At 44.8% G+C, this 12,620-nt stretch overlaps 1 protein-coding gene across 1 annotated transcript in view; it reads left to right on the top strand.

Annotated features, from left to right (window-relative positions):
- The window catches only part of lrguk (leucine-rich repeats and guanylate kinase domain containing), a 206,177-nt gene that overhangs the window by 145,999 nt on the left and 47,558 nt on the right, over positions 1-12,620 (top strand). Inside the window, exons 13-14 of the mRNA XM_038811806.1 lie at positions 6,521-6,634; positions 11,508-11,709. Of these exons, the coding sequence (XP_038667734.1) occupies positions 6,521-6,634; positions 11,508-11,709 (316 nt within the window). The remainder of the gene's footprint in view (positions 1-6,520; positions 6,635-11,507; positions 11,710-12,620) is intronic.

Genomic DNA, 12,620 nt, shown 5'->3' with positions numbered 1-12,620 from the left:
GGCCGAGTACACCGTGTCCTGCACTCTCGGTATCAGCCCCCTGTTCAATACGAAAAAATCGATCCTAGAGTACACTCTGTGGACGTGGGAGAAAAAAGAATACTCCCTCGCCCTAGGCCTACCAAATCTCCATGGGTCTACCCCTCCCATCTGCTCCATGAACCCCCTTAACACCTCTGCCGCTGCCGGCCTCCTATTCGTCCTGGAACTCGATCTATCCAGCCCAGGGTCTAACACCGTATTAAAGTCCCCTCCCATGATCAGGCCCCCTGCCTCCAGTCCCGGGATGAGGCCCAGCAGGCGCCTCATAAAACCCGCGTCGTCCCAGTTCGGGGCATACACATTTACCAGTACCACATTCTCTCCCTGCAGCCTACCCCTCACCATCACGTACCTGCCCTCCTTGTCTGCCACCACCTCTGCCGCCACAAACGACACCCTCTTTCCCACCAAAATCGCCACCCCCCCGGTTCTTGATATCCAAGCCTGAGTGGAACACCTGTCCCACCCACCCCCTTCTCAGGCGGACCTGATCTGCTACCCTCAAATGAGTCTCCTGCAGCATTGCTACATCAGCCTTCAGTCCCTTCAGGTGTGAGAAGACCCTTGATCTTTTGACCGGCCCATTCAGCCCCCTTACGTTCCACGTGATCAATCGGGTCGCAGAGCGACCCGTCCCTACTCCCTGTCGATTAGCCATGTCTTGTCCCTTGCTCGCCCCGGGTCATCCCTTCTTTTCTGACCCGCTTCCCATAGCGATGGCCCCCCCCCCCCCCCCACCCCCCCGGCTCTCCCCTTCTCGTCCCTGGTCTTTCCAGCAGCAACCCGGTGTCCCCCCCCAGCCCCCCCCCCTTCCCCCCCCCCCCTTCCCCCCCCCCCCCCCCCCCTGGCTAGGACCCCTCCTAGCCGCGATGTACCCCACATCGTACTCCCGAGAGTCAGCTGGTCTCCGCTGACCCGGCTGCTCCTGCCACATTCCGACTCCTCCCGGTTCACCCCTTCTGCGCCCGTGAAAGATCCCCTTAAAACCCCCGAGAAAGACCCGGATAATCAACCCGCTCCCCCCCGTCCCGTCTCCCCAACTTAACGATATAAATACCCAATGGCAACTAAATACATAAATACTTAACTACATACTTAAATAACAAAATAATTAACTAGCTATCAACTAACAGTGTGCCCAACCATCACCCTCCATCAAACAGTATAAATAACCGCAGATAACCATAACCCGAAAAGAAAAAAGAACAAAAAACCCCCCCAAGCACCCAAAGAAAAAGGGTAAGAGGGGTAAATAACTAAGGGAAATTGGAAACGGGAAGAAACACCCCATAAGAAGCCAACGACCCACAATAGAGATTTCAACAGTACAAATATACAGAAACACCCAACAACTCGAAACCTTCAAAATATTCAGAAAAGTCAACCGTTCGAGAAAAAACACCCCAAACAATCCACGAAACTGTTACCCAGTTCCGACCTGGCCTGAAAAAGAAAAGGGCCACTTGCTCAATCAAGAGTCCCCCGGCGGCTACGACCGCCGGTGCTCCCAGGTTTTAGTTCGTGTCCAACTTTTCCTCTTGTACAAAGGTCCAGGCCTCCTCTGGGGACTCGAAATAATGATGCTGGTCCTTGTAGGTGACCCACAAGCGCGCCGGTTGCAGCATTCCAAATTTGATCTTTTTCGCGTGTAGCACCGCCTTTGTCCGGTTGTACCGGGCCCGCCGCTTTGCCACCTCCGCACTCCAGTCCTGGTACACCCTTACCGTCGAGTTCTGCCACTTGCTGCTTTTCTCCCTTTTTGCCCACCTCAGGACTTTCTCTCGATCACTTAGCCGCTGGAACCGCACCAGCACCGCCCTCGGGGGCTCGTTTGCCCTAGGCCTCCTGGCCATGACCCGGTATGCCTCTTCCAATTCCAGGGGCGCCGGACCGGCCCCTTCCCCCATCAGGGAGCTCAACATCTCCGCCACATATCCCGGGAGATCCGACCCCTCCAGGCCTTCTTTCAGGCCCAGGATCCTCAAATTTTTCCTCCTCATCCGAGTGTCCAGCTCCTCGAATCGGCTCTGCCACTTCATGTGGAGTGCCTCGTGCACCTCCACCTTTGCCCCGATGACTGTGGCCTCCTCCTCCCTCGCGGTCATCTCCTGCTGCAGATCTTTAATCGACGCCTCTTGGATCGCCTGGGCTCCCACCAACCTGGTGGCCGTCGCGTTCATGGACTCTAGGAGCTCCACTTTCATCTCCGTGAAAAAACGGAGGAGAGCGGCCTGCTGCTCCTCCGCCCATTTCTTCCACTCCTCCGATGCACCGCCGGCCGCCATTTTGATTTTCTTCCCCCGCTTTTTTTGGGGAGCTGCTGCCGTTTTTTTTGCCGCTCCACTCCGGGTACCGACCATAAAATCGGTCTAGTTCTCCTCAGGGGACCTTCCCCCACCGGGATTCGTTTTTTCAGCGCCGTTGGGGCCCTCCAATTGGCCCAAAAACACCTTTGTTGCAGGAGCTTCCAAATGTGCGGCTTAGCTAGTCATAGCCGCAACCGGAAGTGCTCTAGGGATGGATGTTTAAATACTCTAGGTCAAGTTGTCATACGGAAGGGGGAAGGTTTGGGTATTCTAAAAGACATTAAGGTGGACAAGTCCCCAGGACCGGATGGGATCTATCCCAGGTTACTGAGGGAAGCGAGGGTCGAAATAGCTGGGGCTTTAACAGATATCTTTGCAGCATGCTTGAGTACGGGTGAGGTCCCGGAGGACTGGAGAATTGCTAATGTTGTCCCTTTGTTTAAGAAGGGTAGCAGGGATAATCCAGGGAATTATAGACCTGTGAGCTTGACGTCAGTGGTAGGCAAACTGTTGGAGAAGATACTGAGGGATAGGATCTATTCACATCTGGAAGAAAATAGACTTATCAGTGATAGGCAGCATGGTTTTGTGCAGGGAAAGTCATGTCTTACAAACCTCATACAATTCTTTGAGGAAGTGACAAAGTTAATTGATGAGGGAAGGGCTGTAGATGTCATATACATGGACTTTAGTAAGCCGTTTGATAAGGTTTCCCATGGCAGGTTGATGGAAAAAGTGAAGTCGTATGGGGTTCAGGGTGTACTAGCTAGATGAATAAAGAACTGGCTGGGCAACAGGAGACAGAGAGTAGTGGTGGAAGGGAGTGTCTCAAAATGGAGAAGGGTGACTAGTGGTGTTCCACAGGGATCCGTGCTCGGACCACTGCTGTTTGTGATCTACATAAATGACCTGGAGGAAGGTATAGGTGGTCTGATTACCAAGTTTGCAGATGATACAAAGATTGGTGGAGTTCCAGATAGCGAGGAGGACTGTCAGAGAATACAACAAAATATAGATAGATTGGAGAGTTGGGCAGAGAAATGGCAGATGGAGTTCAATCCAGGCAAATGCGAGGTGTTGCATTTTGGAAGATCAAATTCAAGAGCGGACTATATGGTAAATGGAAGGGTCTTGGGGAAAATTGATGTACAGAGAGATCTGGGAGTTCAGGTCCATTGTACCCTGAAGGTGGCAACGCAGGTGGATAGAGTGGTCAAGAAGGCATACAGCATGCTTGCCTTCATCGGAAGGGGTATTGAGTACAAGAGTTGGCAGGTCATGTTACAGTTGTATAGGACTTTGGTTCGGCCACATTTGGAATACTGCGTGCAGTTCTGGTCGCCACATTACCAGAAGGATGTGGATGCTTTGGAGAGGGTGCAGAGGAGGTTCACCAGGATGTTGCCTGGTATGGAGGGTGCTAGCTATGAAGAAAGGTTGAGTAGATTAGGATTGTTTTCATTGGAAAAACGGGGGTTGAGGGGGGACCTGATTGAGGTCTACAAAATTATGAGAGGTATGGACAGGGTGGATAGCAACAAGCTTTTCCCAAGAGTGGGGGTGTCAGTTACAAGGGGTCACGATTTCAAGGTGAGAGGGGGAAAGTTTAAGGGAGATGTTCGTGGAAAGTTTTTTACGCAGAGGGTGGTGGGTGCCTGGAACGCTTTACCAGCGGAGGTGGTAGAGGCGGGCACGATAGCATCATTTAAGATGCATCTGGACAGGTATATGAACGGGCGGGAACAGAGGGAAGTAGACCTTGGAAAATAGGAGACAGGTTTAGATAAAGGATCTGGATCGGCGCAGGCTGGGAGGGCCGAAGGGCCTGTTCCTGTGCTGTAATTTTCTTTGTTCTTTGTTCTTTGTTCTCTGAGCACAGTGAGATGTTGGCAAGAGAGGGAATGCAAGGATGGGGTTGTGACATATGGGCAATGGCATGCATCAGAGCGTGTTTCTGCTATGAGAGCGGCTATACCTAAATAACCCTGCATCTCACACAGGTCTCAGCTCTGCGACCACACCACCCTGGGTCAGATCCTCTTGGGAAATGAGGAGAAAATTCATAGAATTTACAGTGCACCTCTGAGGGATGTAGCACATGTGTAGAGTCGGTGGCACAGCGTTAAGGGCATCACACTAGAATACATGGGAAGGTGTCAGAGGCATCTGTGCATATACCCCCCCAGAGGAGGGGGAAATGTCATGGTGATGCTCCTGTGAGCAGGAATATGGAGCCTCAGAAGTCACTTTTGGGTCACAGTATTTAGATAATCAGCAGCCATGTGCCTCACCCCCGGCATGGTCATCACAACTGTTATTCATTTTTGAAAACAGTAGTGATTCATGTTAGCATGACATCATGCCAACTAGGCAGGAGGATAACAGTCAAGGCCGGTAAGTAAATGTTTGGAAATCTGCGGTACGGGCAGATCTCAAACTGAGATCTTGCCGGTGCAAATCCCCTTTTGGCACTCGCGGGATGTAGCGACCATTACGGAACTTGCACCCTAGGCTAGATTGGCCGCTAGATCATGGCCACATGTTACTAATAGTATTCTGAAAACCAAACTTGCAAAAAATAGAAAGAAAGATTTGCATATACGGCCTATTTATGACTTCAGCATATACCAAGGCACTTTAAAGCCAATGAGACACTTTTGAAATATTGTTATAATGTAGGAAACATTGAGAGCCAATTTGCGCATGGCAAGTGATTAACTTGACTGTTAAGTTTTTCCCATCTATTTTGATTTGATGAATCCTTTTGTTAAATAATGAGTGCTGTTGGCTCCATTCAATGAGAATTATTTTCTATAAGTTATTGAAGGGAGCATGCAAAGGACAGACAGTAACTTTTTCAGAATGGCAGAATTGTAGATGCAACTTTTGTTATTGGCTTGCAGCCTGAAATGAAATTCTCTGTGCGAGTATTAGTGTATAAACACATTTGTATGCAATTCTTTGGTCCACTATTTTAACTTAAGAGTTAATCTGTGGAAATAGCAGAAACAGACAGTTCAAACATTCTAATATCTAGACATACTAATATCAAGACATCATAATTTCAAGACTAGAATCTCTAATGATGTTTATTTGATTTCCCATATGGCATGGTTCACTGTTTCTAAAAACCAAGCTAGATGTTTGGAACCATATTAACTTACAGCACAGAAGGGCAACACTTCATCCATCTGTGTCTGTGCTCACTGATTCAATTTAAAACTAACCTGACTTCTTGGTTCTTTCCCCCCTAGTCCTTCATCTAGTACCCCTTAAAGGATACAGTGGTTTCCACCTTGACTTTGGTCCATGGCAAAGCATGCCATGCAGCAACGGCAGCATAGAAACAGACCAGTTAGCATCTTCAACCTGTTTCAGAATTCAGTGAGATCAGGGCTGATACTGATGAATCAACAAGGCACTCTCTCTGACTGTAATGCCCTTTCTACAATGGGGCATTTTAAAACTGTTCCTCAGTGTAAAAATATTTGCCCCAGAAATGGATGTGAAACAAACAAAAGAATATTAGATGGTGAGGCGTGCTTTTTAATTTTGACTGATGCATCTGTTTTCTGAAGTTGAATTACAGAGTCCAATTTATCCTCATTTAGCTGGTCCAGCCAGGGGATGCAGCAACTTGTTCCCGGTTTGAAGCATGAAAATATATCAAATGTCTTACCTGGCCGTATCTCTGGTGTGAGCATGTCTGTGTTCCAAAGGTATTCCAAAATAGACAGTGTGCAGAAAGCAGAGATGGGATTCATGAAATGTTTTAAATGTGATCTTTTAAGAGTAAAAGCAAACATTGTGGCCAAAATGTTCCTGCCCTTCCCACTGACGGGATCTTCCCATCCTGCCGATGGCGACCTCCCATCACAGTTTTCCCGGCGGCGGAGGATGCGAGCAACAGGAAAACCGTTTACAGCAGTGGGACCGGAAGATCCCACCGCCTGCAATGGTGGGCTGCCTCCGCCACTGCAAAACGTTCTGCGGAGGCAGCAAAAAAAAATCCCACCCCCTAAAGGGTAGATTAAGAAATATTTTGCTCTAAATTTCCCAAAATTATTGTTGCATCATAGTGGGGAAAATCCCATTGTCACTTCATGTGTTTATACAATACATTGAGATGTTGGCTGCCATCTCCATTTTAATTTTTTTGTCTTTTTGTGCAGGGGAAATTTATTGAGACAATAAAGTACGATGGAAATTATTATGGGCTCAGCAGGGAGGCATTAGAAGCTGTCGCCAGAGAGGGCCTGGCTTGCTGTATTCATATGGAACTAGAGGTAGGTGTGAAGGCTATATTTCAATTGATTTGTGGGCTTCTTTGTGAATGATAACATGCCTGTAGTAGTGCTGGATACTAAATCCCATCACAGAGAATATTAAAGATAAGCATTCTGCATGGTGGTGGAGATCTTGTGTTGCAGTGGGTAGCGTCCCTGTCTCTGGGCTGGAATCTCTGAGTTCAAGTCCAACTTCAGGACTTGAACGCCACGGAAGATGCATAACATGGCCAAACTGATTATCAGCCTGCAAATCCTTCCAATATGCCCGATGGCAGGCAGCAAGAGTGGAAAAATTCTTTGGTCAGCCACACTGCAGAAGGCAATGGCAAACAACTATTGTGAAGCATATTCAAGGACCAATCCAATGGAAGTCCATAGTCGCCAGTGCCTTCTTAGGGTATGGTACCTGAAAGAAGAGGAGGATTCTGCAGTAAACAGCGTTTTGTCAATGAAAATATTTCAGATTGTGGTAAAGCAGGAAAGGCAACCAGGCCAAAACACGTTAAAGTTATATGGCTTTACTTGTGTGATACTAATTCATCACTTCAAATCGCTTCTACCACCACATACTTTACCGGCGATAGATCTGCAACAGCTCAAAATTCTCCCTATGAAATTAACTTTAAAGTCCAGAGGGAATATCCCTTTTATTACACTGCTAAGTGTTTCCCCACATCAGAATTTTATAGTATAAAAACATCGCTAACTTACCACTATGTACCAGTGAAATTCGCATGGTGACAATGGTAAGCACTTACACTTGAGTTGTCCCAAAATTGTAACTATCCACATTTACAGTACTCCCCCAAAACAGGTTGGGGGGGGGGGGGGGGGGGAGGGAAGTATTTTTCAGTGCACCCACTCCCTCACATCAATCTGTTTTCAGGAAACCTTTCACCTTCCATAGAGTTTTGCTGCATGACAAGCTGATCTCTGACATACGACTCCCAAAGAGTTGACAGAAATAGAAGTTTGTTTTAACAAGTGAAGATGGATTAAGCAGCCGCCTGTTTTTCACAAGGTGGATTAACAATAAAAAAGGCTGCGACTTGTGTTTTATTTATGAACAACCACACTTAATTGGTGTCAGGTTACCAGTTTGAGATTGCCATTTAAAGTTAACAACTTGATTCAGTCAGATGTAGGTTCCTGTGATTTCCTATATCTCAGCTAACCTATGTGTGAGAGATTGGAAAAAGAAATTTGAAGAAAATATAAGCGAGGGCCAACCTAGACCATTTTTGCTGCCAATTGTTAAGATAACTTTCAGTATTTGTCAACTCTGAGGCAGAACTTTACTTGATGTCAGTGATTAGATTGCAATACAAAAAACTCTGGGCACTGAAAGGATAACAAAAATTTCTGAAAATTGATTTACATCTCCACTCCGATATGAGGGAATTGGTACCATTCCTTTAAATGCATACCAAACTCTGTGCCCAATTCATAGCTTGCACCATGTCCTGTTTACCCTTCGGCCTCGTGTTCGCTGACACCAACTCTTGGTCTGGCTTCACCTTGATTTTAAAATTCCATCATTTTTTTTTATTCCCTCCATGATCTCACCCTTCCCTATCTCTGTGGCCTCCTTGAATCTTGCAACCTTTCAAAATTGCTGCACACGACCAGTTCTAGCCTCTTGCACCATCCCGATTTTAATTGCTCCACCATTATTGACACACAAACTTCCTGGACCAAGGCTCTTAAATTCCCTTTCTAAGCCTCTTGCCTTTCTATCTCTCTTGTCAGGTGGATGTACCTTTAAGAAATGGGTGTTTATCAAATAGCTGCAGTTATGTCAGTGTGTGGGTGGAGCTGGGTTCTGCTCTGCTTTTTACTTTTGTTTTGTGCTGAAATCTGGTTTTGGCTCTGTGTTTAGCTTCGCTTTCAGTTGGAGAGCTGCATGTGAACCAAGCAGATGAGTGTATTGATCTTTCTCACTACATGCTAATGAAAGTCTTCAGCTCATTGATGATTTCAAAGTAATACCTGTTTCTGTAGAGAATTTAAACCTGCTGTCTTTGTTAAAAAGTGTTTTGAGCTTATGGTTGTTGTTAGAAAAATTACTAAGGGTTACCTATCGAGTATTGTATTTGGGAAAGTATCAGCGTTTGTAGTTGATAAGATGTTCACCGTGTGTTTATAAAGTGTTAACTGAATTCATAGAATAAACATTGTTTTGTTTTTAAAATACTTTAGATCTCTGTTGCATCACACCTGTAGAGTGGGCCCTTGTGCTCCCCATAACCAAAATCTATTAAAAGTTGTGGGTGAACTCCATAATATACTTTTGAGTTTTATAAACCCTGGTCCAAAACACTATCTCCTCATTTAAGACACTCCTTAATAACCTATTTGACCAAGCATTGTACCAAGATCTCCTTGCATTGTCAAAATTTGTTTGATACTGCTCCTGTGAAGCACTCATTATAGAAAATCTTAATACAGTTACAATAGGGTAGCACGGTGGCCTAGTGGTTAGCACAACCGCCTCACGGCGCTGAGGTCCCAGGTTCGATCCCGGCTCTGGGTCACTGTCCATGTGGAGTTTGCACATTCTCCCTGTGTCTGCGTGGGTTTCGCCCCCACAACCCAAAAATGTGCAGAGTAGGTGGATTGGACACGCTAAATTGCCCCTTAATTGGAAAAAATAATTGGGTAATCAAAATTTATTTAAAAAAAATACAGTTACAATAAGATTAGTGCATAATTTTACTATGATACTGAATTTAATCACGTGCTGATATGTGCAATTTTTACTTCTCCGTCAACAGGTGGAAGGTGAGCTAAGTTAAAGTATTTAAGTAAGTTAAAAATTAGGCTCATGGTGTCGAACAAGTAAAAACCTGTGCATTGAAACAGAAAAAAAAACTGATTAGGTGACACCATACTTGGATTTAAAAGTCTGAAGTTATACAGGGAAGGATAGACAAGGAGTTCCATTATGTTGAGATCCAGGTTGAGAAAAAAAAACATGCATTTATAAAATACGGTAACTCATCCCCAGGACATTCCAACACACTTTATGTTCTATGAATTATATTTGACCTATGAATTATATTTTAAATGCAGTTACTGTTGCTATAGCACAACTGTTGTTGATGCACCACTGTCAATGTACTCTGTCGATTATTTTTTTGTCTAGTATGCACATATTGTGTACGTCCCCTTGGCCGCAGAAAAATACTTTTCACTGTACTTTAGTACATGTGGCAATAAATATCAAACAATCGATCAACACACCAGCCATTGTTTTGGTTGGTACAGTCCTACAGGAGATGATTGTTGTTTACTGAATTGTGTGTGGATTTCAGAGTCGAACACTGTTCAAACATCTCTATAGATCCATTGAATCCCTGCAATGCAGAAGGAGGCCATTCGGCCCATCAAGTCTGCACCGACCCTCTGAAAAAGCCTCTCACGCAGGCTCACTGCCCTGCTCTATCTCCGTAACCTGCAGAATGTTTGACACTAAGGGACAATTTAGCATGGCCATTGTTATCCTGAGCTCTCTCCCAGACAAGAGAGGAGTCATCCACTCCTGCCAGCAATGGGAATCATGATACTTGGAGCACTTAATTTGCCAAGAGTGAAAACGTCAGTTTCCTAAAGCTGGAAAAATCTTTGGAATTTTGTTCTCCCAAAGTTAAAGGAGGACTAAAAGTGAGTCGAGCTGCCCAATGAGCAATGTCGGGAAGTACATTTGCATTTGTTAGCAGGTCACGAATGCTCATTAAAAGACCACCTTGCTGGAATGATATGTCTTCCTCCACTCTTCAGTGAACCAGGGTTGATCCCTTGGCTTGGTGAAATGATAGAGTGGGGGACATGCCATGCCATGAGGTTACAGATTGTGGCTGAGTACAATTATGCACCAATTCTCACCCATGTGAGGCCTAACCATCGACAGCTCTGCTGCCCTGTCCGACTTTGCCATTCCCCCCGCACCAGCCCCTTCACCTTGGAGTACTGTGTGCAGTATTTATTTAAAACATATATATTTAGAAGCAGTTCAGAGATGGTTCACCGGGCTCATTCCTGGGATGAAGGGATTGTCTTATGATGAAAGGTTGAACAGGCGAGGCCTATATCTATTGGAGATCAAATGCCTTTTGGAAATCCAAGTACACCACCCAGTTCCCCTTCATCCATCTTAAATGTTACTTTGTCAAAAAACTCTAACAGTTATGATTTCCCTTTCAAGTCTTGAAAGCCCTGTCTGATCAAATCAGGATTATTTAAGTGTCCTACTTTAACCTCTTTACTAATGCCTCCTTAAACCCAAGATTGGTAGCATCTAATGAGTATTTTCTCTTCCACCACATCTCTTTACTTGCTGTTCCATACCATAAGCAGCCTTAATTTAACTGATCTTCCACTTTAAAAAAATAGAAATCTATCCATAAGAATTAGGAGCAGGAGTGGGCATTTGGTTCTCGAGCCTGCTCCACCATTCGATAAGATCACGGCTGAAGTGATTACAACTCAGCTTTTCTGTCTGCATTCGATAACCCTTGACTCCCAGGTCGATCAAAAATCTAAGTCAGCTTTGAATATATTGAATGACTCAGCTTCTACTGCTCTATGGGGAAGTGAATTCACATATTGACGATCCTCTGAGAGAAAGTAATTCTCCTCATCTCACTCTCACATGAGAGAACCCTCATTTTTAAACTGTGTCTAGAGTCCCCACAAAGAGAAACATCCTCTCAAGTGTCCTCAGGATCTTTCTTATACATTTCAATAAAATCACCTCTCATTCTTCTAAATTCCAGTGGACAAAGGGACAATCTGCTGAACCTTTCCTCATAAGAAAGGGACTGAGTGCTGTATAGAATTGTGATTTGTTCCTAATTCCACCATTGAATAGGGAGTACGCAGCTTGAAGAAAACATACTTAGAGCCTCGATACATTCTGCTGATCCCAATGAAAACAGAGGAGCACCAGAGAAGATTGCACCTGAGAGGACTGTACACCAAATCACAAATCGATTTTGCCACATCCAGAGTTGAGAGCTATATCAGCATGAACCAGGATTACCCAGGATACTTTGATGCTGTTATTAGCAGTGGTAAGAGACTTTCTCTTTGTTACCTGATTATTGAAAAGAAACAATTGCAAAGAGTATTCGCTCCTAAGCAGTTCTTTCAAAACCCCGTATGCCACTTATTAACCTGTTGGATTTGTCTCACTGCTGTCAGTTCAACATTTATCAGCCAGTACTGAATTGCAAAAGTGTTAAGAGTTGAAGTGTGTTATAACAGAAATTCTCTACTTGACATTTTTTCAGAGTATATTTCTTTTATTCAGTTGTTTCCTCTCCCTTTCCCCAGTAGGGTCATCCAGTGGCTAAGAGATTTTTTCCAGGCCTCTGCTGGTGCGATTCTAAAGCTGTGTCACCAGGATGTCACTTCTTATTTTCTCATCCCAATATTCTTAAATTGTGAATTTAGCACTTATTAATTTTAAAAATATTTCATAGTTTATATTTTTTGTTATAGATGCCATTCATGGGTTATTTTCTAAATGGGAGGTGAATGAGTACCCTTTTACATATCCCCGCCTATAATTACTGCCTGGGATGATTGTCTCCTTCTGAAAGTTTGAAGTGAAAATAGTTATTTTTCTCCCAAGATTAAGGCCAGAATTTTACTTTTGAAGGTCAGCCGCATCCTCTATCTGAGCAAATGTAAAATAGCATCAAATGACGCTGGGCGTTTTCCCAACATTATCGTGCACAAGTTCGAGGTCCGCGGACACACGGGTTTCCAACAATTAAAAAGACAGTAGACAGCGATTTTACGCTGCTCATGCGACTTTTAGTTCATCACACAGGCAAAATGGGTGGATGAAAAATAAGTTTTTATTATTTCCTCACCCAAGAGTGGAATAAAAGGCCCCCGGAGCACAAACACTTTTTCTGTCATTGCGGGTTCGTCGCTGTCTGACTGCAGTTATCCCAGAGCTTCTTTGAGTTTCGGT

This window comes from Scyliorhinus canicula, chromosome 11 (genome assembly GCF_902713615.1).
Source record: "Scyliorhinus canicula chromosome 11, sScyCan1.1, whole genome shotgun sequence".
NCBI lineage: Eukaryota > Metazoa > Chordata > Chondrichthyes > Carcharhiniformes > Scyliorhinidae > Scyliorhinus > Scyliorhinus canicula.
This window is presented reverse-complemented; position numbering and strand designations above follow the sequence as displayed.